The sequence below is a fragment of the Thunnus albacares genome, chromosome 21, assembly GCF_914725855.1.
Source record: "Thunnus albacares chromosome 21, fThuAlb1.1, whole genome shotgun sequence".
NCBI classification, from domain to species: domain Eukaryota; kingdom Metazoa; phylum Chordata; class Actinopteri; order Scombriformes; family Scombridae; genus Thunnus; species Thunnus albacares.
In genome coordinates, this window is record NC_058126.1 from 3,580,367 (window position 1) to 3,608,151 (window position 27,785).

The 27,785-nt window shown below is 41.7% G+C and overlaps 1 protein-coding gene across 1 annotated transcript; it reads right to left on the reverse strand.

The window, feature by feature from the left end:
* Positions 1-1,463: 1,463 nt before the first annotated feature.
* On the reverse strand, positions 1,464-27,474 carry LOC122972061 (cullin-1). The gene is made up of 22 exons (XM_044338814.1): positions 27,294-27,474; positions 16,418-16,815; positions 13,741-13,915; positions 13,445-13,612; positions 12,527-12,577; positions 12,355-12,445; positions 11,339-11,502; positions 11,078-11,240; positions 10,185-10,315; positions 9,856-9,963; positions 9,639-9,745; positions 9,315-9,363; positions 8,712-8,843; positions 8,482-8,599; positions 7,656-7,732; positions 6,708-6,826; positions 4,928-5,033; positions 4,684-4,731; positions 4,183-4,265; positions 3,970-4,075; positions 2,893-3,006; positions 1,464-2,529 (listed from the first exon to the last, which is right to left on the reverse strand). Exons 2-22 carry the CDS (start codon positions 16,555-16,557, stop codon positions 2,449-2,451), a joined length of 2,331 nt encoding a protein of 776 aa, XP_044194749.1. The 5' UTR covers positions 16,558-16,815; positions 27,294-27,474; the 3' UTR covers positions 1,464-2,448.
* Between the last annotated feature and the right edge of the window lie 311 nt (positions 27,475-27,785).

The window sequence follows — 27,785 nt, forward strand, 5'->3', positions numbered from 1 at the left end:
GTCACATTTGACCCGTTTTTACTTCTCTGAACACTAAAGTGATGCAGAACATACAAAAAAAAAAAAAGGAAATATTTCAACTTTTTTTAAAACATTTTTGTAGTTTGACACATTTATTCAGAAACCCTGTTGCATTCATCACATTTAATATAATTGAAATTGTTATTTTCTCCTGTTTATGTGATGAAGGATCATTAAATAAGCTGAAGAATAAACTCTGAAAGCTTCGTTAAGGATTAATCACATTTATCTGACCGATGAGGTTTTAATGATTTATTGTTAAGAAGTTTAGTAAAAAGATTAATTATGAGACTGTGAGGAGTCAGAATATGAACATTATTTGACAGTTTATGACTTTTTAAATGTTTTCAAGATAAACAAAAGGACTTATTTTGTAAACATGAATTAGTTTAATTAATGTTTTAATCTGCAGACGAAGCAAACTGTCTTCAAATGATGTAAATTATTAAACTACAATATAAATTTATTGTTATAATAAAAAACATCAAAGATTTCAACAGTTGTATAAGAATCAACCTCACTGTGCAGATAGAAAAATAATTAGGCTCGTTATTGAGACGCCTAAAATTAGAGAGCTGTCAATTAAGGAGTCCGAGACCCCCAGAGACCCCCTCAGGACCCCCGTATGTCAGTGTCGGGACTCTAAATCTCATCATTGTTTTCTCCTTAAGTGTTGTTTCATTTATCTTTTTGTTTTATAGTTTTATCATAAATGTTTTGATTTTCTGCTTTAATATAAATTAACAGTATTTATTAAAATGACTTCAGTAGGAGACGGTTTACAGTTGATTCAACAACGCTGGGTTCACACGGGTCCTTGAAATCCTTGAAAGTTTGTGATTTTGAGGGAAAAAAAATTCAAGGCCTTGAAAGATAAATAGACGGGTCATTGAAAGTGCTTGAATTTATATATTTTGTGTGAGAACATTGTTCTGCTGTTGTTAGAGAAGCAAAGAGTCTGTAAAACCTGCAGCTTCATTATATAAACTCTTCTAACAGTAACGAACACTGATCTCTGTTTCTAATCAGGCCTTGTTAGGTCCTTGACTTTGAGGGAACTGGGCCTGGAAAGTGCTTGAAAAGTCCTTGAATGTGATGTTTAAGGTTGTGTGTGAACATCACAAACTGAACTTCATCCTTCATCTCCGCCCTAAATAGACACACATATTAACACCTGACTGTTTTTACACTTACTGATTTTTACATTAATTATTTTACTGTTTTAATGTTTCTACGTTTGTCTCTGAGCTGTTAAACTTCTGTTACTGTGACAGATAAAAGTTTTATTGAATTCACCTCCATTGTATCAGGATGAAGTCAGAAACCTGAACAGCAGAACGTTTCTTCTTCTTCTTCATGTGACTTCCTGTTAACTTCCTGTCGTTGAGGTTCTGTGTTGACGGTGTTTCAGGTGTGAAAAGAGTCTCGGGGTCAGACGAACGTTAGAGAAATCTTTCCTTGTTTTTATTTATCACACATTTAGAAAATGAACCACACTATACAAATGTCCACCGTTCAGTAATGAAACAGGCCTCCTGCATGAACCCAACCGACCTCAAACCAAACAGACAACTTCAGCAGATAAAGTAGCAACACGGCGGCGTTGTTGAACTCACCGCCGCCGTCGTCGCCGCCTCCTCCTCCGGATCAGTCGCAGACTTTTTCTTTTTTTTTTTTAAATTACAGGACCGGCGTTGATTTTCGTTTCGTCGTACGGTGGACTGCGTCGGCTGCCCAGTGACTCGACTTTTAATTTTAACTTTTTAAATCTTTTTCGTGGTCACTGTGGTGCAGGTAGGCAGTAGCATGCAGAAACCTTTGGATGTGGCTCTCCTCTGATTGGCTGTAGGCTAATTCATTACATTTGCGCTATGTAAAGAAGGGAGTAGGGTTTGTTTTTTTTCCTCTTAGAGTCTGTGGTTTGTTTATTTACAATATGACAACAAGGAAGAGTGTGTGTGTGTGTGTGTGTTTGCGTGTGTGTGTTTGAGTCCTACAGGTGGGACGGGACAGGCGAGCGAGTAGACGGGGTTTCCCGGTCTCAACAGGAGGGAGTTTGTGTGTGTTTGTTCCTTCATCACTGAGATGCACTGAAGGGAGGAGCAGAGAGGTCAAAGTTCACGCCCTCCTCGAGCTCGGGTTGGTTGTCATATCAGGGCGGGAGGGGAGGGAGGAAGGGAGGGAAGGGGAGGGGGGGGCGGTCACATGGTCGGCGGCCCCCCCCACCCCCCACCGCGGCGTGGCTGTGATTCTCACACACAGACACACTCACAACATGTCCGCCGCTCAGAGGGATCCACACTTTATTACTCAGACATAAAATTAAAAAAAAAAAAATGAAGAAGATAAACAAATAAAAATAAAACTGAGGAGAGCCGGCGGGTGCGAGGGAGGGCGGGAGGGAGGGAGGGAGGGCGGGGGCGGCGTTCAGGCCAGGTAGCTGTACGTGTCCTTCTCACCGTCCACTCGCTCCAGGTACTCCTTCTCTATCAGGATGTCGATGCATTTCTGTCCACAAGAGGGAGACACGAGCACAACAACAACAACGTCAACACCTGCAGCAGGAAACACGAACATCAACAGTCTCACCTCAACCACTAAAACCAACACGATGAAAAAGAAAACGCTAATAAAACATTTAGAGTCATCGACTGATCGTTTTTTGATAATATGTCCTTCTTAAATGTGAACATTTCCTGGTTTCTTTAGTTTCTTCATATCTTTGGGTTGTTGGTCGAGATAAAAGAAGATATTTCAGGACGACGTCTTGAGGTTTGAGAGACAATAATGAAAATAATGGTCCTATAAACTCACTACATGAACAGTTCTGAAGGGTGTGTGTGTGTGTGTGTGTGTGTGTGTGTGTGTCACCTTGATGACGGGGACTCTGGGTTTGAATCGGGACGACAGCTGGTTCAGGACTTCAGCAAGGAGCTGCTGGTGCTTCAGGACCTTCCTCATCTTCATGATCCTCACTATAGCAGCCTGCAGACACACACACACACACACACACAGACACATACACACACACACCATCTGTTAGTACAAATCTGATACAACAGACTGAAACACTTTAAATATATAAACTGTGAAGTTCCTCAGAGGAGCGAAGTATAATCAGCTGATATTTGTTGCTCTTGCAGAAGATATTTTGATCTCAGTGAGTTTGAGGATAAATGAAGCTGAATTAACTAGAGTTAGTTTTACTCTACATACAGGAAACACTGTTTTCAGTGATTGTTATAATTCAGTCTCTCAGGAGAATAACAGGTGTAAAGATAACTGTTAACATGTTTATTAGTATAAACATAAATGACTCTGACAGCTTATAAAGAGCTGAAGTCAAACAGGAACTTCCAGATTTTCTTCCATAAAGAGAAACTTTATTAAAACAAACACTAATAAATAAAACTCCAGTCTGGGATCAGAACCAACAGTTTGTCATGTGGCTCGTTTCATATGTTTAGATAAAGACGAGATTCTTCTAATATTGTTGTTTATTCGATGTTTATGTTTTTATCAGCCTTTAATGAACAGCGTTTCCCAGAAGTCCTGGAGGTTTGTGGTTAAACGTCACAGCTCAGTTAGAGGAGACGAGTGACGGAGGATTCACAGCGAGTTCAGACGTGTCTGTGAGAACAGACGAGTCTTTACAGCTCAGATTACAGCTGCTCGTCTGAAAATCACCTCACAAGAAAAACACACGAGACTTTAGACAACAGCTTCTCTGCTTCTACGTCTTTGTGCTCAAAGTTAAATTGTTGTTTAGCTTCTAGAGCGTGAACGACAGGAACTCGCTTCAGTTTCAGAAAGATGAAAGAATCTGAACCGCAGATGAGTCGGAGAAGCTGGTGGAGCGGAGACGCGGCAGGAAGTGATGTCATGACTTCAGCTCTCTATAAAACAACAACAAAGAAGAAGATCTGAAGGTATAAACTTGATATTCACCTGAATGAGGAGCTTTCGATCCTCCTCGATGTTCTTGTGGGTCGTCTCCTGCTCTTGTTTCTGCTCCGTCTTCATGGGGACGTTGATGTTCACCCTCAGCTTCTTACTGCACACCAGACACACAAACGTTTATTAAAGCATCAACGGAACACTTTCAAATCTTTCTGTTACATTCACATCATTTGTTTGTTGTTTATTTGTTTATGTTCTTACTTCTTGTATCCGAGGAAGAGTTTGATGACGGTGTCGGGTTTGAACTCCACCTCGTCCACGTTGGCGTTCTCGTCCTCCAACACCTGACGGACAGACGGACGGTGAGCGAGCTGACGTCAACCTCTCACTGCTTCTCACTGTCAGTAACTCTGACTTCTGTTCACCAGTTTTCATCATAGTGAACTAAACTCTGATTTTAAGTTGATATGTTGCAGCAGTTACGGAGCAACGTTATCGATCATCTGGAGTCATTGATTATAACTGTTTTAACGATTAAAACAACTAACAGATGATCTGAATGGATTTGATCCTGAAAAACTGCTCGTGACCTTTAACCTTTGTGACAGATTCATGTTTGATTCAATAATCTCAGCTTCAACCAACCAGATTTTACTGACGGAGACAAACACACATTCAACAGTAAACTGGGATCCTCTACTGGTCAGACTGGAGAACAGACACGTCTCTATAAACACACGTGAAGAGGAAACTTTCACTCACCAGCAGTTTAGATTTTAACAAAATCTGCAGAACTTGAACCAGAATGTCCTGAAAAAATACAGAAAACTGTCAGTTTATAGATTTAAACTGAACATTTCTACTCATTTATAAATAAACAGAAAAACCTGTTTAGTCTTTTCAAGAAGCTTTGATACAAACATTAACATGATGCTGATCATCATCATCATCATCATCATCATCATCATCATCATCATCAGACATTGATGTGATTGTTGCTGCTTACAGTTTTGATCTGTGTGCTGTCGGTCAGCTGCTGGACGGTGTAACTGTCCTCCGTGTTGTACTGCAGCAGGATCGCCATCTGGAAGGTGGAGGCCTGCAGCGTGTACCTGTAAACAACAACAACAACAACAACGACAACAACGACAGGTTCAGTACGATCAAACACACAAACACCTCCAGAGTCTTTAGATCTTTGTTGCAGTGAAAGTAGTTTGTGTTGAAAGCAGCAGTCATTATTCTCTAAGAGCTTCAGTTGAGTCTAAACTTCATCACAAATATAAAATAAGTTTGAAATCTATTTTTAAAAAAGTCTTTTCATCATCTTAAAGTTTTAAATCCAGATTTATTTTTACTATTATGTTCAAATGAATGTTTCATTGTAACTGAACAGTGAAAACACAGAAACTGTTAGAAGCTTCAGAGCAGCTCAGAGTGAAACTAAGGTGCAATAAATATTAATAAAATATCAAATATAAAATAAATTATCACTAAAATGTGATTTACTTCTTATCAGCTATAGAGAAAAATACTAGGGATGTATAATATTGGATTTTTTGCTGATATTTCCAACTCATTGTGGCCGATACTGATATATGTAGATATTATTATCCAGCTGGCTGAGGAGACTATTATACATGAAATCATAGATTATAATAAGTATGATCAAGAAAGACAATATATGAAGGAAGAACTCAGGAAGACTGAAAACTTTAATGAACCTGCCAAGTGGGAGCAGCAGTAGAGTTTTCATTGAGTTTATTAGACAGACAGGATTAATGTGTAGGATTTAATCTCTGGTCCACACTCCGGAGCAGAAGGTGGCAGTAATGCACCTGATACGCTGGTTACCAACCGCCGTTATAAACCAAAAAGATTTTTTTTTCCAAACAGAGTGGTACATCCTGTCAGCCGAGGTGTTTCCTATCTGTGCAGCCAAACACAGCAGCTCCTCTGTGGACTGTTTCTCCCTGACGGTCCCGGTGTTTCCTCCGCAGGCTCCACTTCACTCAGCTGCCCGTCAGACCTGCTGCTTCTTCCCACTTTAACTTGAATAACAAACCGGGGCTCGGTGCTCCGGTTGGATCCACATGGAGAGCCGAGGCTAACGTTAGCTGACATTAGGAGTGTTAGCCGCAGCATGACTGGAGGGAAGCACAGCCAACTAGCCTTCGCTAGCCTCCCAGCTAACGTTACCTCCAGTTCTGCATGTGGATCCAACCGGAGCACTGAGCCCCAGTTTGTTATTCAGGTTAAAGTGGGAAGCAGCAGCAGGTCTGACAGGCAAGCACCAGGACGCACCAGGACGCACCAGGACGCACCAGGACGCACCAGGACGCACCAGGACGCACCAGGATCATCAGGGTGAAACAGTCCATGGAGGGAAGCACAGTCAGGCGAGGGAGGAGAAGGCAACAAATTGGCCTCGTAATCGGCAGAAATGGCCGCTGCCGATATTTCATTTTAGAGCTTTTTATTGGCCGATACCGATGACGTGCTGATAATATCGTGCATCCCTAAAAAATACTTTAAAAAAAGACTAAATATCTTGTGTTTTACTACCAACTTGGTTCCCAGACAGTTTGGTTGTGTCTTAAATGTGTTGTCATATATTGACTCATTGTTTAGTGGCTTCGGTTTCATTTCTGGTTTCAGTTTTTATTATTTAACTCAGAAACTAAAAGATCAATCAATGAAAACATTACTAGCAGTGACGACTAGTTTAGATGAAGTGTGATAAAGTCAGTCCACCAGTCTGCTCTGACGTCTCTCTCACTGGTTACCTGTTCTTGAAGCAGTTGGTGACCAGTTCTCCTTTAGACAGGTGATAGAGCCAAGTCAGCTTCCTGCCGCTGTGTCTGCTGGCGTAAAACGCCGTGAAACGCTGATAACTCCTCTCCAGCTGCAGAGAGAGAGAGAGAGACACAGAGAGAGAGAGAGAGAGAGAGAGAGAGAGAGAGAGACACAGAGATAGAAACAGAGAGAGAGAGAGAGAGAGAGATAGAGAGAGAGAGAGAGAGATAGAGAGAGAGATAGAGAGAGAGAGAGAGAGAGAGAGATAGAGAGAGAGATAGAGAGAGACAGAGAGAGAGACAGAGAGAGAGAGATAGAGAGAGAGAGAGAGAGAGAGAGATAGATAGACAGATAGAGAGAAGACGGTTCAGAGCAGTGAATGAAGGAATATTGGGACCAAGAACCTCAAACACAACTTTACTAAATGACTTTTTCTGAAGAACAAACTGAACTCTGCATCATGTTTGTGTCTCTGATTCATTTCAGTCTTAACAGTTAAAATCATTTTTTAAAAAGGGCAGAAAGTTTCTAAACATGAACATCATAACGATGGACGTCCGTCTGTCCTTCTACACACCTGTAACCAATGACAACCATGACATCATCTGTTTTACTGCTGCAGCACCAAATTACAGCTATAAAATACATCTTCCCACCAGGACAGGAAGAAAAACTGATTGTGTTTGTACACATTTTAAATCTTACAACACATTAAGATCTTTTTCACAGCCTGAAACAAATGATCATCTGCACATTAAGATATGAATAAAAGAATGAAGAACGACTTGATTTATGTTGGTTTGGTTTTAATGTTAACAGTTAGAATCAGGTTTAGATGTTAATGAGTGTGTGCTCACTATGACAGAAGTATAAACGTGTGTGTGTGTGTGTGTGTGTGTGTGTGTGTGTGTGTGTGTGTGTGTGTGTGTGTGTGGTACCTCTGAAGGAAGAGCGAAGGTGCAGGACTGCTGGAAAGGCCAAGACCCAGAGCTCAGGACCTGGATACTGAAGTCCACTGAACACACAACAGAGATCTGTTTAGTCTAAACACACACTGGTTTATCTGTTGTCTTCACATACAACAGTCAGAAAACATAAAGTCATAAATAAACAAACACAAAGTGAAACATGCAGATTATTTACTGACATGTTAAGATTAATGAACACTAACACAGTTCTGGGAAGAATCACACTGAAAAACAGAGACAACAAAACCAAAGTTGATTTTAAATTTGGTGTTTTTTATGTGGAATATCTTAAAAAACCTCATTTCAACTGGAAACATCTTTTTTTATATTTAAACCTTTTTTCTTATTGAAATCAGCTGCATGATAATAAAAGCATCGCTAGATTTCCTGAAGAGCCCTGAATGTGACGTATGTGTGTGAGTGTTTGTGTGTGTATGTTAGTGCGTGTGTGTGTGTGTTAGTGTGTGTGTGTTAGTGTAAGTGTGTGTGTGTGTTAGTGTAAGTATGTGTGTTAGTGTGTGTGTGTGTGTGTTAGTGTAAGTGTGTGTGTTAGTGCATGTGTGTGTGTGTGTGTGTGTTAGTGTTTGTGTGTGTTAGTGTAAGTGTGTGTTAATGCGTGTGTGTTACTGCGTGTGTGTTAGTGTTTGTGTGTGTTTGTGTGTGTTAGTGTGTGCGTGTGTGTTAGTGTGTGTTAGTGTGAGTTAGTGTGTGAGTGTGTGTGTATGTTAGTGTAAGTGTGTGTTAGTGCGTGTGTGTGTGTGTGTGTGTGTGCGTGTGCGTGAGTGCGGTCTCTTACGGTCCAGAGGCTCAGAGTTGGTCAGGTGTTTCTTGAACTGCTCGTTCAGGTCTTTACTGACTCCGATATCCTGGAACATTCGCTGCAGTTTGGACGTGTACTCGAACCCGCACGCTTGCTGCAGGACAACAACAGGAAGTTGTGATCAGTCCGCCAGGAAGCTGTGTGTGTGTGTGTGTGTGTGTGTGTGTGTGTGTATGTGTGTGTGTGTGTGTGTGTATGAATCAAACCTTGAGTTTGGAGATCATGCTGGCCTCGGCGTCGTCGCTGGCGCTGTTCTGATGGACCAGACGCTTAGCGAGCATCTTGGCGTAAAACTTCTGGAAAACATCTTTGTCCTCGATGTACTTGAACACAACCATCTGGAGGAGAAAGACACACGTTTAATTACTGCTGAGCTCTGAAGATTTACATTTATTATTATTATTATTATTATTATTATTATTATTATTATTATTATTATTATTATTATTATTCATCCACTGACACAGAGACAAACATGTAACTGTACCATGACAACTAAACTAAAACAGATATGGATCAATAAAAAACAGTTATTCAGTTATTAAGACTTATTTCAATATAATGACACAACAGAATGTGTTTCTCTCATATTCAGATTAATTGTTTTTATCATCATATGAAACTAAAGTAAGTTTCCTTCTGAAAACGTTCTTATTGTGATTCTAAGATGGGAGATTAGCTTCGAGCTAACAGAGATCCCAGTAAAGCAGGAAGTTGCTGGTGCAGAGTTGAAACTACTGACAGATAACAGATCAGTGGGTAAATAGGTCAGTGGCACATTTATATAAACACACGGGTCAACGTCTCACCACTTGGTTGAGTGTGTCCTCCAGCTCTGCTTCCTCTGGGTTTTTAGAGCTAAAGAACAAAAACAAACATTTAGTACATTAAAGTTCATCTCACTGTTTATTAACTAGTATGTTTGCAGTAGGAGATAAATTGTGTCTAGAAGCTTTTAAACCATCGTCTGGAGCTCAGACAGTCAAGAGAGAAAAACAGATTAACTCTGAATCTACATTATTTAAATTAAATTAAACTGTTGTTTTCTCCTCTGCAGATTATTTTTATTCACCTGAAGTCACTTGTTTAGTGAATGAAACAGTGATAGTTTTAAATCAAACAACAACACCGACCTCTTCTTCAGTAAAGAATCACAGTATCTGGCCAGCAGCTCAGGAGACTTGCTGGATGACTGAGCCATCCTGGTGACAGCGTTGTTGTTTATGAACCGTCCACACGCCTGAGAAAACAACAACAACAACGTGTTAATGTACACGTGTGGAACAAAAAAACTCAGAAGATATTTGTCTGTTATCGGACGGACAGATGATGTCAGAGGGTCTCGCTCACCTTGTCGAGCGCCGCCACGAAGCCGGCGTCGTTGTTGAAGGCAGACATGACCAAGGCGTTGTACTTCTTATGGACGTCTAAGGTGGTCTGGACGTACACTTTGGGGTCCTGGAAGAAACAAAAACATCTCGTTTATATAAATTCACTTCATCTCTTGTTGATTGTTTCTTTCACACATTTCTGTCCAATGACTCTTATCGCTTAGCAACCACAAACGAACCGCCTGCATCCAGCTGCAGAGGGTTTGGATCGGTACCTTCACGTCAGACGACACCTTAAATAAAACTACTCAGATTTGGTATCAAGAGGAGAGAAAGCGTCGGACGTACGTTGAGCGCGGCCTCGCCACACTTCTCGATGGCGGCCAGGCCCTGGTTGTGGATGTGAGTCTCTAGAAGTTTCTTCAGTTCACCCAGACCGTCTGTGATCCGCGACACCAGGTTGTACATCCGGCCCAGGTCTGAGAGAGGAGGTCACACTCAGTTATTTAAAAGGACATTCAAAATAAAACCCATCATCCTCATGCAGGGCTGAAACTCACCATCACATGATGAAGAGACGCTGGAGGATTTATACAGTTTATGCTTCAACGATGATTATTAAAATAGATGCTGATTATATTTCATTATGATTTTATCTGTGCTGAGACTTTTCTTCTTCTTCAGTCAGAAAGCTGCAACGATTAATTAATCAGCAACTGTTATGATAACTGAATAATAGCTTCAGGCGTTACTTAAGTAAATATGTTAAACATTTGAGGATTCTACGTGTTTCTTCTTCTTCTGTGAGAGTAAACTGAAGGTCTTCGGGTTTTGGACTAACTTGAACTGTGTGAAATTACAAAATATGTCACTATTTTTAGTGAAAAACTTTGAAAATAGTCGGTAGTTGCAGCTCTGAAGACAATATAATAAAATAAGCACCAAATATAGTGACATCAGTTTGGTCTCTCTGGTTTAGTTTCTATTGTTCAAACATCAATATAAATAAAACACATTGTCCATCCTTAAAAAGAACAAAACACACACACACACACACACACACACACACACACACACACACACAAAGCAGTACGGTTTGGCTCTGATGACTCTCTTATTGAACCTTTTACGTCTCCTCACCTCTTTTTTTATAAGCAAAGACAACGTGGAGAACGTTTCAGCAGCCGGCTGTTTGTTTATACGATCAGCTGACTCAGCAACACTGAAATAAAATCTGTCACCTTCGTTCTTGTCGGCATCCAGAAGGTTCTGGAACTCGGTGTGGAAGATCTCCAGGTGTTTCTCTATGAGGACCTGCTCACACTTCCTGGCCAGCTCGTCCTGGGTGGATTCATGGAGGTAAACCTGCACACGCCGCTGCTCCTCCAGCAGCCGGGCCTCCGCCTGAACACACAATGACATCGTCACCTTCACTCTCCAGTTTCAAAAGAAACAAAAAACTCCCATCCTTCACCGGTAAGCGTGAAATGTGCAGCTCGTACCTTCTTCATGTACTCGGTGACGGGGTTCTGCTGGAGGAACTCTGTGCTCTCGCGTGTGTAGAAACGTTCTGTGTCAGTGAGGAACTGACATTCAAAGTACTCTTTGTACACAGACAGCGTGGGGCCTTTGGCGAAGGCGTCCTCTTCGTTCAGGCCCAGTTCAACTGGAGGAGGAGGAGGAGGAGGAGGAGGAGGAGGAGGAGGAGGAGGAGGAGGAGGAGGGAGGGGGTCAGACACAGAGAGCAGGTTTTAATGTGAGGTCTTACAACTTCATTAAGATGTTTACAAATAGGAACCAGGTGATAATCCTTGTTAACTGGCTGGATAAAGTGTTAACAGCTACTCAACGAGTCCTGCAGATGTTCTCAGTTAAAGGCCTCTGATTCTCAACTGTGATTGGCTGGTTTTTACTAACTGGACTCCTGTGATGCAGGTTTTTGTTTGCAGGTCTTAGTTATTACTATAATTATAGTATTAAGCTCCAGGTAAGACACAGACAACAGTGAGGTTGGATCGAAGGTTATTTCTGTTACTGATTCATTTAAAATGTGTTTGAGGAAAAAGGACTTTTTAAATTAGCTCCAGTGAAGCTGGCAGCCTGCAAGTCTGAAGGACATCAGCAGGGAGGAGAAGAGAGGACGAGACCAAACCTGAAGAGAAATAAAGTCTGAGGTCAGACTGTGAGAGGTAAAGAGTTTTCTTCTTGATCAGAGCTACAGGGTTAACAGCCCATAATCAGATCTGAGATTAAAAACGTCTGGAATTACATTGAAGCCTTTAGTTTACATAAAAAGCTTAAAATAGTTATGTTAGAGTATTATAGAGTTAGAGATATTTGGGTTTGATGTGGGTAAGAACAGGTTTATTCTCTTCCTGTATCTCAGATGAGATTCATAAGAACTATAAGAGAAAAAGTTCAACTATCATCGTTCCTGAATGTTTCCACAGCTCCATGTGTGCTGAGAGTACAGCTCTGTCCTGGTTGGTTGTTCCTCTGTGTTTCTTCATTGACCTACCGTAAGACTGGACCACACCGCTGATCAGTCTGGTGTTAATGGTCTCTCCATTCCTCTCTCTCTCTATCAGCTTCAGCACAGCGTTTGTTACCTGAAAAGACAGAAAATGTTTACTGAGTTGTACCGCTGTGTTGCTTCTCACTTTACTTCTATTAAAAGAAACTCAACACACCTGTTTGTTGAGGGGTCGGAATAAACACTCCCTCCAGGTCACAAGTGCCAGCTGGGGGGAGACAGCAGGGTGCCGGGGGGGGGGGGGGAGGGGGTGGGGGGGAGGGGGAGGGGGGGGGGGGGGGGGGGGGGGGAGGGGGGGGGGGGGGGGGGGGGGGGGGGGGGGGTGAAAGAGAAGGTTAACACAAGGTCAAGACTTTAAGCTGCATGTCTGTTATGTGTCTCTATTTCTGCCCTGAGATCAGGAGCTTTGAAATGACAGAAATCACATATTTAAACATGTGATTAAAGTTTAAACTGGTTGACATGCTGGTTGACGAGGGAACGTTCACTGTGGGAGGATGTGACACCAGTTCAAACTGGACCAGTTCACTCCTACTGCTTTCAAAATCAGGAAATCCTGTTTTTAAACAGATGCTGTTCAAACACTAAAATACATTCAACTCACAGGTAAGCAGATTTTTATTTAAGTTCCATCTTCTGGGAAAAATAGTAAACTTTTTATAATTTAGCAGGAGACAGACGTCGTCCTGGGAAGTAACTCAGCATTCGACTGGTCCGACGTGTGTTGTTAATAAGAAAATCTCTCCACATTATCCTTAAATGTGAGACTACTTAAGGATCGGTGTGACATTTAACAGACGAGTCAGGTGTGTTGACTCGTCGGCCCTCGAGGAAGGAAAAGTTAAATGGCAGCTGAAGCTCCACAGAGAGAAACCCAGAGGGCTGATTTAATAGAATACTTCAACTAACACCCTGAAATATATAATTACACAGGATACACAAACTTCAGAAGGTTTTAAACCGTCTGGCAGCGTCTTTCATGTGTTTTAGTGCTTTCAGTTCCATCTACTGACCATCGTAACACACTGCTGACAGTTTAAGAGACAAACAAACACGTTGCAGATGTGGGTCTTACTGAGTATATCTCGTAGATGCCCTTGCGTCCCTCGTCACACTCTCGTCTGACCCAGTGACGGTTGAGGTAGGCGCAGATCCCGTTGAGGACTTTACTAGAGAAACGATAGTCCTCCCACTGCTGGGTGTAAAACTTCAACACACACTCATCCATTAGATCCTCGCCATCCTGGAGGGAAACCCGAGGAGGAAGGAAAGAAGAATTAGAGGGTGTCGCAGTGTTGATGAAAGAGGAGCTTTTAGTTTTAGGGTTTTTAAAAATAAAAAAAGGTGTCAGGAGTGTGTGTGTGGACTCACCTTGAGCAGGCTGGTCAAATAGTTCTTGAGGAACTCCTTGAGTCTCTTGTAGAGCTCCAGGCCTACAAACTGAGCCCCACCTGGAGTGGTGGACTTTTTGGAGGGCTTGGCTGGAGGCACGGAGCCCCGGCCCTGGCTGGACTGGTGGACGCTGGTACAATAGTTATATACATGTCTGAGGGAAGCGTTAAGGAATACAAACACACAGAGAGACACCAAACATCACAGACGAAGCATTCTGAACAAAATCTGATTAAATAAAGAATAAACTCGTCTCCAGAAAGTTGATATACTCTGCTCCATAGAAGAGATTATTCATCCTTTAATGCATACAGACAGCAGAGCTGGTTGTAACTGGTGACCAGTGGTGCAGACGCCGGCTGAAGAGGCAAACATGTCACTGACAGACTGAGTGTGTGGTTTAAATGAGTGCTATTATTCTCTGTGAGAAACCGGGTAGATTACAGTCTGGAGCCTTTTATGGCTTCAGGGAAATTATGGCAACCTTTAAAAAGGTAGAAAGGTGCGGAGGAGGAAGCCAGGTTGTCAAACAACAGAATGTGCCCTCAGAGAAAATCATCTCTTCCTGTACTTTACACTCACATCACGCACGCTGTGTATTTAATGTCTGGTCCACCTGTGACTGGAGCTGATGAATACACAAGTTCACCAGCTAACGGCCCTTCTTCATTAACAACAGTAAAAGTTTATGCAGGGGCAGGTTGGCCGTTCCAAACATGGCGGACAAATAAAATGATTGGCGCAGGAGCAGGTTAACGTCGCTGTGTGGCCGCTAAATGATGAACGCTGCATCGTACATCATAATCACCACAAACGTAAAACACGAGCTCTCTCTCCACTTAGATCAGCTGATGAGAACGCACGCACGCACACACACACACACAGCAGAGCAACAAACTTCAGGTTATACTTTACTCGAGGCCACTACGACTGAAACAAAGTGCAGTAGTTAAGGGAGACGGTACGAGCAGTTTATCAAACCGTTGAACAAGCGGAACATAAACTTAAATGTGACGTCGTCTCTCTTCTCATCCACAGCCGCTATATTTTACAGCTATACGGAGCTCGTTACACTACTAGCGAACTGTTATGGACGAGCTCAAACCGGACGTTCATTGTATGTAACGACTGTAGACTTCAGGCTGATACCTGCAGGAGGAGAAACCTGCATTTACACATCATTCATTTACTGATCCAATATGTGCCTCAATTATATTTTTGCATATTTGTGTAATATATTAACATTAAATATCCATTACTAAAGGAAAACAACCAAATCTACAGTTGAATGTATCAGGTAGACAATGAATAAATCACCAAAATTATGGAAAAAGTGAGTTATTTTCATTTTTTTTTGGCTTCTGAACCAGTGAAAACACACACGGAGGCAGTAAAACTCTGATCTACAACAGGTACGCTCAACAAAATAACTCCTAGATCAGGACGTCCTGATGATTTTACCTTCCCGCCTGTCAAAAACTATCAACACTATTTATGAAAATTTTAGGAAGACTTTATGAACACTGTGTTGTTTTTACAGCTTTATATAATAATTCTAAAACCTGAAAACTTCTCTGAGTTGAAACAAATACTTTCTCTGAGATAATATTTGTTAGATGAAGATTAAAGTAAAGACAAGATGATGTTTTAAAGAGAAACTTGCTTCCTGTTTCCAGGACTTGGGCCTGCTGGCTGCTCTGTTGTTTTAACTCAGTACCTCAACACGCAGCTATAAAACAGGTTTTGTTTTCCAGTAAAGAGGGAAGTGATGCATCAAATATGACACACAGCGAGGGAGGAGACTAAATAAACAACCAGCAAAACACAACGGTAAATATTTACTGTGGTGTTTCTTTCCCGCCGCTGTCGGGTAAGCGAGCATCGTTAGGAGTCCCAGATTATGACTCGTCTCACAGGTAAACCGGAGGATGTGATTGGCTAAGAGGGCGAGTGGAGACTTGACAGCAGACGAAGAAACATTGAAGTCATACTCGCCCTGAGTGGAAATGATTCGACAGGAAAATTACCTGCAATTATTGTGTATTAAGATTTTACGCAGGAATGACAAATTTGATGCTTCCAGCTTCTCCAGAGTGAGGATTTACTGCTGTTCTCTGTTTTATATCATTATAAACTGGATCTCTTTGGTTTTTGGACCAGTGGTTGGTTGGACACAGTTGGACACACTGTCACCGTTTTCTGATGTTTTATACACCAAATAATTAATTGTTAGCTGCAGCCCTGAACAACTAAAAATATACCATTCTTTAAAGTTGAACCTTACAGCTAACCCTTGTACATAAGGAGGAGGAATACAAGGCTGCAACTAACGATTATTTAACATATCAATTAACCTGCTGATTATTCTCTCCTTCATCTATAACTGTGGTCCATCCTAATTTTTCCAAAGCCAAAGATGATTTAAGGTATTTAAATTGCTTGTTTTGTCTGAATAACACTTCAAAACTCAAATAGATTCAGTTTAAAACAACCTAGAACCAGCGACTGCTTTAAAATGACTAACGATCGATCACATTTGTCACCTATTCATTTTCTGTGGACAAACAGATCGATCAAGTAACTGTTTCAGGTCTGTTCTACTAGAATCACATCCACACAGCATCAAGCAGCCCTCATCTCACAGCGTTTGGGATACGTGTAGAGTTCCATGTAGCGTGACTTGGCCATGCTTTGCCGTGTGTACACCTGCTGGATGCCAGCCCGCAGGTCGTCCCATATCTGGTCCAGGCCTATCTGTTTCAGTCCGTGGGGGTTCTGGGTCCTGTTTGACGACATTGTAGAGCCCCTGTCCTCGCCTCTCCTCTCCCTACCGAACAATGCCCTCCTTTCCTGCTCCGGTGAGCGTTCTCCCCCCGGCTCCTCTCCTCGGTCGCTCTCTGTCCTGACTCGCTCAGCTCTCAGGCAGCGGCAGCAGCAGCGCTTCAGGAAGCCGGTTGTCGGATGCGAGGCGGGATGCAGTCCCACTCTGCACGCCTGGGTGGCGCAGTCTGCCACTCCTCCACCTAAAAGCTTCGGCGCTCCTCACCAGATGACCTGCGAAGGAAACAAAGTGGAGAAAAGGTACATTTTGATTAATGATCTTTGATTTTGCTTCGTCATTGTCAGAAAATAAACTGAATAAAATAAACTCTAGTCTTCAGGATTAATCTCAAACCCCCCAGAATGAAGAATCAATACATGAGGCCTGAGTTTGGTTAGAACTGTTGGTAGTTATCCAGGTAGGTTATGAGGATTTACCTACTAACACCTGGCTCTGAGCCCTGGAGACTGGCTGCTGACCGGAGCCTGACGTCACTCAGCTAATTACAGATTAGTCCACTTCAACGCCTTCTTTCACCAGTGAAGACAGAGCCCGGTCTCACACGTCTACCAGGTTTCCTCTCAACCACAACAAACATTTATATATTTACATTATTCCTTCCTTATCCAGACTTGTGATAAAAACACAGTTCAACAGGATAAAAAGCTTTTCAATGTGAACTTGAGAGAGTTTGACGGTCTGTCTTGCGAGCGTGGACAAAATAAATATATGCATAAAACACGAGGAGATAAATCTGACAACGACTCCAGATCCGAGAGTGTGAATGTGCGGTGAGGTCACGACTGTGACGCCGTCGCGAGAGTAAACGCAGCTGGTTTTTTTAAAAGTGGCAGTGATGACAGTGCAGGGAGGCCAGATCATTAAGGCTAATTGACAGACGTGGAGCTGTAATTTCATCCCCGCCGTCAGGACACGAGGAGAAGGTAAATGAACGCCACAGTTTGCAGCATCGACATCTTTCGAGCCACAAAGACGGAGGGAGACAAAAACTGACAAGGAGAGAAAAGACTAAAAGGACGTTTAACACCGGCGAGAGTATCTGGGCAGATTTAATCCTACATAAATAAAGTGATTAGAGCAAATATTCACACTTATTCATGTTTGATTGTTTTATAAAACTGAGACAAGTGGGTGTAATAAGGCTTTTGTGGACAGTGATCAACAGAAAAGTCATTTCATTTCAGTTATTTATTTATTTATAAAGGACAACACACATTAATCAACACTTGTGTTAATGTGCGTCTGTGAGCCAGCTGGATCGTTTTCAACTGCAGTCCTTCGGTGAGACGTTTTCAAACCTATAAAGTCATAAAATTTTCAGAACGAAGACAACGAGGCGCCATAAAGACGGCGACAGCAACAAAACAAGAATTCTCAAGACAAACACAAACCCTGCAGGAAACATCAGCACGACAACAACAACAACAACAACAACAACAACAAGTATCATTTCACATAAAGCCATACAAGCAACACACAATCTTTAATCTGATCTACATTAAGTGTCAGACGGAGACGTATGATAGTATGAATCCTAATTCTACTGTGTAATAGTGGATCATAACTCTTATTAAAATATGAGATGACATCGTTGGTTGTGGTGTTTCCTACATGCTTAAATAAATGCATTTAATAATTTAAGGAGTGTTTTTTTATTGTTAGAAACACAAATGTAGAAAAATATGTTCTGATTAGTTGAAACCGGAGATAAACACCCACAATGCACCATTTATCTGAATGCTCCGATCCAAACTCGTTCAAAAACAATTAGTCAATTAACTGGTTAGTCAATCAACAGATTACCTGCCAACAATGTTAATAATTAATAATTTCTGTCATTTATGAAGCAAACATGACCGTTAACTTCTCAAATGTGAGGATTTGTCTTTGTTTTCTATCATTGTAAGTTTTATCTTTTTGAGAAAAACACATTTTCAGATGTCATCTCAAACTATTTTCAGACAATTTATAGAGAGTTAATTGATAAATATTGTCCAATTAAATCAATAATAATAATAATAGTTAGTTGCAGCCCTCTTCCAAATCAGTCAAAGCTGCAACGACACCAATCAGATGTCACTCACACGAGGTAACTGATGAGTTCAGTGTTTTCCTTGAAGACACAGATGGGAAGAAGACAAACAGTTGACTTGATAGAAGATTTAAAATCAATTAAGTTCAAATTTAACAGCTCTTATCAGGTTCAATCAAGCAGGAGAAACGCAGGATATGACATCAACTGTTATTTCCCAACATGTAGCATCACTGTAAGTGCTTACTGGCACCTTTGAACATGTAAGAACAGTCATTAAAAACAACAGAGAATGACGTCTTTGCTGTGTGAACGCAGCCTAAAAGAAGCAGAGAGAAGCAGAGAGAAGCAGAGAGAAGCAGAGAGAAGCAGGGGTGTGTTTGGGTAGAAAACTGCTGTGTACATGTAGGCAGCGCTGCTATATTTAGCAGGACCAGGCACGCAGCGCTGCCTGTCTCTGGCCATTCACAGCTCTCAGGCCCTGAGACTCAGGACGTGACCCAGGTGCAACAGTCTGTTAGTGGTAGAGAGGGAGAGGAAGCCCAGTGACCTGCTCTGTTTACTTCCTGTCCCTGTTGACGGCGCGCTGCCTCCGCACGCTGAACGAACACTTGACGTATTAGCGGACTTAAGTGGAGTGACGGCGCCAAATCTGTTGCCGCTTATCAAGACGAGAGAAAACTAAACACTGAAACTGAAATGTACTTTCATTCTGAGATATAAAAACAAGAGTGTGTATTTCCTGGTGACATAGTCAACACTTACTGTATTCAGATATACTGGACATGCAGCATATTCAGTGTATTCATGTCTAATCAACAGTCCAAACCCCAAAGATATTTAGTTTAAATAAGAAAAGCAGCTTCAAAAATGACTTGAACGACTTATCGACAATCAATCTAAGTTGCAGATAATTGTTTTGTCAGACGATTGTTGATGTTTTTTGATTGATAAATGACTGAATGTGTCAGCTGATTGTTTTAGCATCTTCCTGTTTTCTTACCATAGCAACAAAATCACATTTTCTCATTATTTCCTTGCAAAACAATTTCCCAAACACTGCAAAAAAACATTAACTTTAGTTCTTCTTCAAGCAGCGCTATGAGGAAGGCTGGTAAAAGAGGAAGCACTGAGGAAGAGGAAAAGTCTTGACACAGCAGTAAGGCCTGAAGCACATCAAGACTTGGATCAGGCCTTCATCAGTCACTAAAATCTGTCGTCCTCTCCACGCCCAGCCTCCGTCTCCAGCATCCCTCCTCTCCTCCTCCTCCTCCTCCTCCTCCTCCTCCCAAACACTGACCACAGCACTGCAGCTGCAATCTGCTGCCACCGCTCTCCTCTGACGGCCACCGACTGCTACCACAACCACACTAAATGCATTTCTGCTTTACAGATGCTTATTATATCAGACGTGTCTTGACGTTAAATGGAATTCTGCCACTACATGACCAAAGCTAAATATCATCACAACTAGTGTTTTTTTTTTGTGCTGGGAATGAAATTCAACATCTACACGTATGTCAGGGACTTAAATGGGAAAGCAACTGTATAACTCAGAGCCTGAGCAACATAAAGCCTTTTATATTCCATGCAGGATTAAGCAATATATAAAAAGGACATTTTGTCCATTTACCACCAACACAAGTAAAGGAAGTGATTCTGGGTGTGCAGGTTACAGAAGCTGGTTGTTGCACAAACTCTCAGGCCAGTTTCACTTTCTCACCAGCTGCAGCAAGAGGATGAACAAACTTCACTGCCATAACTTTAGCTGGTGGAGTTCATCAGTGAGATGCCTCACTGATGAAATGAAAATGTTTATTAGCTTCAGATTTCCTTTATTCCTCATCATAATGATCCAAACTTTTGATCAAACACAACAAAACAGGTCAACTGTAGGCCATACTGTAAATGAAACATCTATCTTTCTCAATATGGTTCATTTTCAGGTGGATAATCAATATTTTACAGCTAAACTTCCTAAAATATTAATGCAGGATGTGTAAACGTCTCACTCACAAACAAACCTTCATGAGTGAAGAGTGAAGACGATAACGTTAGCGTGCACACTGACATGTTGTCTTCCCCCTGACGCGTTAAATGCTGCATGTTTTTGTTTTCACACCACACAAGTAATTAATGGATAATATTTTTACACATCTCTGAACTTTGGATTTGACATATTGGAGGGTAAATCATGAATTAAACTGTGAAATTTACAGATAATAAGCATGTGTCTCTTTTAGCTAACTTTTAAAACATCCACTGATTATTCATAAAGCTGAGAGACGAATCTGGAAAACAAAAGCATAACTTTTTACCAACACCAAAAAAAAAAAAAACACCAACAATTGTAGCGTCGTCAGGTGTTAAATTCGCAGCCTCCGGATGCTGTTTCATGTGTTATCTGATGGATGCGGATCCCGGCCTGTCGGCTGCAGGCCCACAAAGCTCGGCTCCAGATTCTGGACCCGAGTTTCAGCCCCCTGTCCTCTTCCTCCCTAAAGTCGGAAAGGCAGCCCTACCTGAGGTGCTCCGGCAGTTGCCATGGCAACTGGGGCAGACAATACCGTCGAGTAGCCGTTTGACTACAGAAGGTAGGGCGTTCAGTCTGCTGCCTCTCCTCTTGTGCTTCTATTCACTGGCGGTAAAAAAGGTGCCCTTCACTGCAGCACTGGGATCAGATTTCAGATTCCCACAGCAGAAGCTATGAGACGCCGTGTGTGACTACGGTATCTGACCTATAATCAGTTCCACTGCTGTGTGACATCAGGGAGCAGGATGCCCACGGCTTGTTGAGTGACAACAGTTTCTAGAAAGTCTGTTGTGAAACAGGAATCCCGTGCCTGGTCGTCAACAACAGCGCCACGGCCGACAACCTTCCTCCTTCACATGACAGGAATGGCTGTTCAAAGTTCAAAGGTCATAACTTCAGGGAGGAACTATATGTGTCCACGCCGTCGCAACTAGACTGTCAACAAGTACTGCAGCGGGCCTGTTTTTATTCACTCGTGATGGTGTCATCTAGCCGAGAGCAGCAGAATAACATCGCTCCTCTCCTTCAGACTTGAAATAATCCTGACGCTGGAGGACTAGCAGAGATGTGCTGGATCGGTATCTGTGCCGATACTGACCTGATTAAGCAGACTGAGTATGTGACCACATGCAGTCATGATGAGCCACCAACTCAGTTTTTAGCTCCACAGCAATTCCTGGTCTCAAGTTACCTCAGACAAAAATGATTTCAATTAGTTCCAAGCAGAAAGGTTGTTTGGCACGGCAGCAAAATAAAACCCGATCAGTTCATTTCGCGAATCAGCGTCCATGTTCATGAAATAAAAAAACTAATTTGTAAAGTACTGAGCAAGTTATCAATACTTAATTGGATGACGGACACTACAGTTACAAACAGAAAGTGTCAGCAGCAGCAGCAGCAGCAGAGTGAGACGTCTGTCCTCCCTCCTGCTCTCTGCTGTAAACACACGCAGCTGTTAGCGAGCAGCTGCTCTCATGTCTCCTCGGGTCTCTGTGCTTGTTTTCAGCAGAAACTCCCCCGCTGTCTGCTCTCCGGATGACAGGCAGGTCGCTCCGGTTCTGGTCCTAAGCGGCGGTCGTCCTCTAGCTCGACCCGCATCTACATGCGTTGCAACCTCACCGTCACACACACGCATACTCTCTACACACTGAGCTATTCCTTGAATGAGCTACGCTAACTTGTATAACACATTTTAGTTTAAAAAATATCTTAAAATACTTTTAGGCCTGGTAGAGCTGCAATACATCAGCAGAAATCCAGCACAGAGTTAAAATTTGTGAAAACAGGGCACCGGTACGCTGAACTGGCAGATTTAAAGTATCAGAATCAGGAGGGAGGAAGTTGGATTAGTGCATCTCCAAGAGCAAATATTTCCATTTCACTCTGTTTTGCACCAAATATTAAAAACATTAAAACATTTATGTGACTACAGTCCCCTTAGGACATCACAGGCAACATTAGATTACTTATTTTTACACTACTTAAGGAGGAGAGAAATTCTAGAGGCTGGTTATATAGCCTGAAGCTGAAAAAAGGGTATCGTTTAAAAAAATATTAAAATCTCTGTGGAGGGTGGAGGAGACTAACTGGGCAGAGAGGGGAAACTGGGACACCATCCTGTTGTTTCCAGCAGTAGCAAACAAACTGTACAGATTTCTTAGTTCTTCTTCATGTATTTCTTCATATTTAAATTAAAACGGCCCACAAAAATAAGTTCTTACCCAGGTTTTTGCTGTCCAAAGTAGCATAAGGACTCCAATATCCCAACAGATTTTCATACTGGGATGTGTAGGTGATGACTGGTTATCTGCCAAAGTGTCCGGCAGTAAACTGGAGAGCCAAACCTCACCTGCATCCAGCTGGTGGTTTCTCTACTCTCCCACAATGAAGAAGTGTTTACTGCCCTTGTAGTGCAGCAGGATTTTAGCACAACTCAGGAACCGGAGTGTGTCTGCCTTTAAGTCGAGTGTGCGAGAGAGAGATTTGCTGAACGGGAAGGATACAGGGAGTGGTGGAGAGACGCAGAGAGGAGGAAAGAGAGGGAGAGCGGTGCTCGTGGGAAAAAAAGCTCAGCCTGGTAAATCTGATTACCCTGGTCACCGTGTGTCCTGGCCAGACTCAACAACCCAATACCCTACATTCACAAACACAAACAATGCAGACCACAGCAAAATAAACACCAACACACACACACACATTTAAAAACACCTGCCATCACCTCTGCATTTTAACACACAGAGTCAAATAAATAAATTCAGAACTTCTTTTAATCTCCTTCTGACATCAAACTCTGAGGAGCGATGAAGCTTCGGCTGAATCACAGTGATGACATGTTTGTAACGTGTGTGTGTGTGTGTGTGTGTGCTAACCGATCATGTGCCGGGTTCGTCAGTGAAGGGGGACATTTCATTAGCGTAAGCAGCTTTTGATTTCTGTTGCTCTGCTCAGCATTCAGAAAAGCAGCCGAGCAGAGACTCTCGGTCCCTCTGGACTGACGTTAGGATCGCCGTCCTCAGCGCTGTCACTTCCTCACACCTTGCACATAATAAGCAGACAGACCTGGACGGGTCAGACAGGGTAAAGGAGGAGGAAGGACAGCACAATCGTGGCTGACATTTATCTAAAACCTTCTACACGGGCCCAATATCAACAACCAGATCATTTCTAATGATACCTGCGTGTTGACATCCTGCTGATTCGCTGATACTGCTGCCCTATTACGCTGCCAAACATGCAACAAATGCATCTGATTTCTGCTGTGCATGTCGGCATGATGTGAAACAGAGAAAGTATCAGTCCTGCTAAACCACACATGTGAAAGTGAGCTGTAGCTTGTTGAGAAAAGGGCACATCAGGTGCAACACGTGCTCCGTTTAGTATAAACATCTGTGAAGAGATCGCCTTAAATAGTTATTTCCCATCGCATTAAATATGGAAATGCAACATTCCCCTCAAAGCCGCAGAACAAGGAATCTTTGAGCATAACACACCAACAGCTCCACAACATTAATAAAACTGTCAGAGAGAAGACAACTAGCGGTGCAGGCGGTATTTTTGTGTTGTTTTATGCAATAAAAGGTTGACTGAGCATCCACGCTTCTCCTCAAACTGACACATTCCTCTAGATGTAACAGAGCACATGTAAAGGAGGATATCAGCCTTTCCTTTGTTGTGTTTTGCCTCTGAAACAGAAGTCTGCAGTTATTTTATCATGGTAAATATACAAAGTTTATGTTATATACTGCTCTAAAAACCAACAGTATGTTGTGAACAAACACACGGATCCTCCCAGCACTCTGACAGTTTGATTCAGAGGGGGAACGACGTGTCGACACTTGTACAATTAAGCCTCATCACTCAATACAAACACTGGAGGAAACTCTTTATAGTGAGGGAAAACTCAAAATACAGCTGACATGGACACACAGAAACTGGATGTTACATCAAAAGCTGCAGGCTGACAGAATTAACATCATGTGCCGTATGAGATAAACTCACAATCTAGTCCCAGTAAAGAACACGCAGAGAAGCAGAGATCTACTGGTGGTGAATTTACAGTAAAACATGTAAGAAATCAACATTTTCTCTGCATTAAATTACCTCCACTTCCAGTATTCCCATATGGAAGAGTATAAATATGATACTAAGTGACATCAGCTTTTAAAAGAAAGTCCAATATTACTTTTATTGCCAATATTTGACTGTAAACATTTTATGACCATTTCCCTTTTGGCATGTGTTACTTATCACGAGCCAAACTAGAAACATAATACAACTAGAATATGATTTTTAGAGTATTTGTACTGAGATTCTTCCACTCATGTGTATCTGTGACAGGCACAACTGGTAGGAAAGTATCAGTGATCTATAAGAACAGTGTATAAGCAGGTGGCAGCTATAATGTACTGTGTACCTGTCTGAGCAGATGGAGAATACGTTACTGCAAATATGAATGAAATGCCAAAAAATAAAATGTATGACGTGACAGCAGAGCTCCTACATCTTGACCCCTCGATACTAACCATTTACAACTTCTATAATGAAATGTAATTAATGGGAATATAAGATAACTAAATATGCCAGCAGTGAGTTTGTTTTTCACTTTAAAGTCAAGAGAAACAGACAGCCAACAGTTTCCTCCATCAGAGGGGTCCTGGTTACAGCTGTGATAGGTTTTATGGGATTTTGTCTTACTTAATGTTTGTTTTTTTAACATTACAATCAAGGATATTGATCAAATACAGATACAATCCTCAGTCTGACCCAAAACGAATCTCCTTTTGACAATTTTCCAAACATCCACAGGCCTGGAAGATTATTTCAATAGTTTCCTGGTATTCCAGGAGTGTGGGAGTTCTGTTTTGGGTTCAAATGAATCAAATCTTCCAGTGATTCAGATTTGTAAGAAAATACTAACTACTGACTTGTAAAACAGCACACAGCTAATCATGGGAGCTATTAAGCACTGCGTCTCTGTCTGAGCAAACGGAGAACACATTATTGAAGACAAATGGTTTAAAGAAACTACAGAAGATAAAATATTTGATGTGGTAGCAGGACTCCTGCATACTGTCACCTAAGAAACTCTATAATGTTTCCAGGTCTGCTCGATTAATGTTACAAACTCCCAAAACCATCCGTGAGTGAATTAAAACTGAACAAAGTATGCCAACTGGTTTTTTTCCTCCAACAAAGAGGTTTCTGATTGTTCAACGGAGACCAAATTAATCGAAATCAGATACAATCCTAACTCTTACTAAAACGTATCTCCTTTTGACAATTTTCCAAACATCCCTGGGCCTTGAAAATAATTATTTCAATACTTTCCTGATATTTCAGGAGTGTTGGAGCCCCGTCTAAAGGTTTATATGAATCAAATCTTCCAGTCATTCTTATTTGAGTCATCTTATATTGGTATGACTGTCACATTGTCAACTAATAATCTCCATAACATGTCCAAGACTGCTCAATCAATAGTTTGGTTTATAGTTTAATCGTTAAGTTAATAGTTTAATTGTTAGTTATAAAGTCCCAACTGCCAGGAGAAAGAGCCTGTCAGCTACTAATAAACAATATTTTCCTCCAACAGAGGCTCACTGATCATTCAACAGAAACAAAACTGATCAAATACAGATGCAATCTTAAATCTTATCTTCTTTTGACAGTTTTCCAAACATCCGTAGGCCTGGAAAACAATGATTTTAATACTTTCCTGGTATTCCAGGAGTGTAGGAGCCCTGTTTAAGGTTCAAATTCATCAAATCTTCCAGTTATTCGTATTATTTTATTCATGCGTGAATTGAAATGTAACCAAGTGTACCAACTGTGTGAATGTTTGTATTTTTTAACGTTACAGTCAAGGATATAAATATCATCTTAACTGCCAAGAGAAAGAGCTACTAACAAACAATATTTTCCTCCCACAGAAGGGTTCTGATCATTCAACTGAAATAAAATTGATCAAATACAGATACAATCCTAACTCTTATCTCCTCTTCACAGTTTTCCAAACATCCATAGGCCTTAGGCATAATGATTTTAATACTTTAATGATATTCCAGGAGAGTGGGAGCCCAGTGTCAGGTTCAAATCACCATCCTTCACTCCAAAGCGGCAGAAGGCCTATCTGTTACGTTTAATGACCAGCTATGGCAACCTAACCTAAATGGAGGGTAATCATTTCACAAAACACGACGAAGCCATATATTGCCAAGATTTGTTGAGATTATCCTTTGCTGATCTGCGAATGGAGTCAGACACAGCTACGCAACACTGCTAGCTCTCATTAGCTTCTCAGGCTAGCCGAGTTAGCTCGTCAGTAACTTGCTTTTTTTCAAAGTCAGTCTCTACTCGGATTATGTTTCTCGTTCGTTTAGAGTCAGGTGTGGTGTTTGGATGATATTTGAGATAAAAGCTGTGTTCACCGAGCTAAACGTAGCGTCCGAGGCAGACTAACTGCCTGCGGTGTAAAATGGCAGCCTAGCTTCTCGGGCTGCTCAATAATGAGTCAGGAAAACAGTTAACGTTAGCCGTTAGCTGTAGCCAGCTAGCTGTTAGCCAGGCTGATTGTCATAAAGAAAAGAGCGCCACCAGCCTCCGTTCACGACTCTGAAACGTCTTCTTACCATTTTCAGGCCGTCGCTGTCACGGTACAGTCGTTGTATGTGTGGATTTTCGGGCCCAGAAGCTGTCTCCTCCGCCGTGTTTCGCGTCTCTGTGTGTGTTTGCGGTCCGTTGCTAACTGCGACCGCTCGGCTCCGTCCGCACAAAGATCAGTTCAGCAGCCACCGAATCATGCTGCGTTCAGGCGCCGTCGGAAACACGGAACTTCAAACCGACCCAGCAGCTGAGATGATACGCAGTATAAATGAAAGTGGAAATGTTCTAAGTTGGAGATATTAACACAAAATTAAAGAAGCTAATTTCACATTTTAAAAGGAAATTGTCATCACATTTAATACATGATGTCTAATCATTTCTTGATATATATTTCCTTCTTTTTCCTTGCATTGTTTTTCATGTATTTCTTTGTTTTTAATGGATTGTTGTCTCCTGATCGGTTACTTTTTCTGCTCATTTTGTGTACTTCTTGTTGTCAATTAGTTGTTGCTGTATTT

Coding starts and splice junctions, on each gene's coding strand:
- LOC122972061 (XM_044338814.1), bottom strand. CDS start 16,557: ATGTCGTCAAACAGGACCCAGAACCCCCACGGACTGAAACAGATAGGC. Junction 13,613..13,740: donor ATTTGACCAGCCTGCTCAAG/GTGAGTCCACAC, acceptor GTTTCCCTCCAG/GATGGCGAGGATCTAATGGA. Junction 9,364..9,638: donor GATTCTTTACTGAAGAAGAG/GTCGGTGTTGTT, acceptor TTTGTTCTTTAG/CTCTAAAAACCCAGAGGAAG.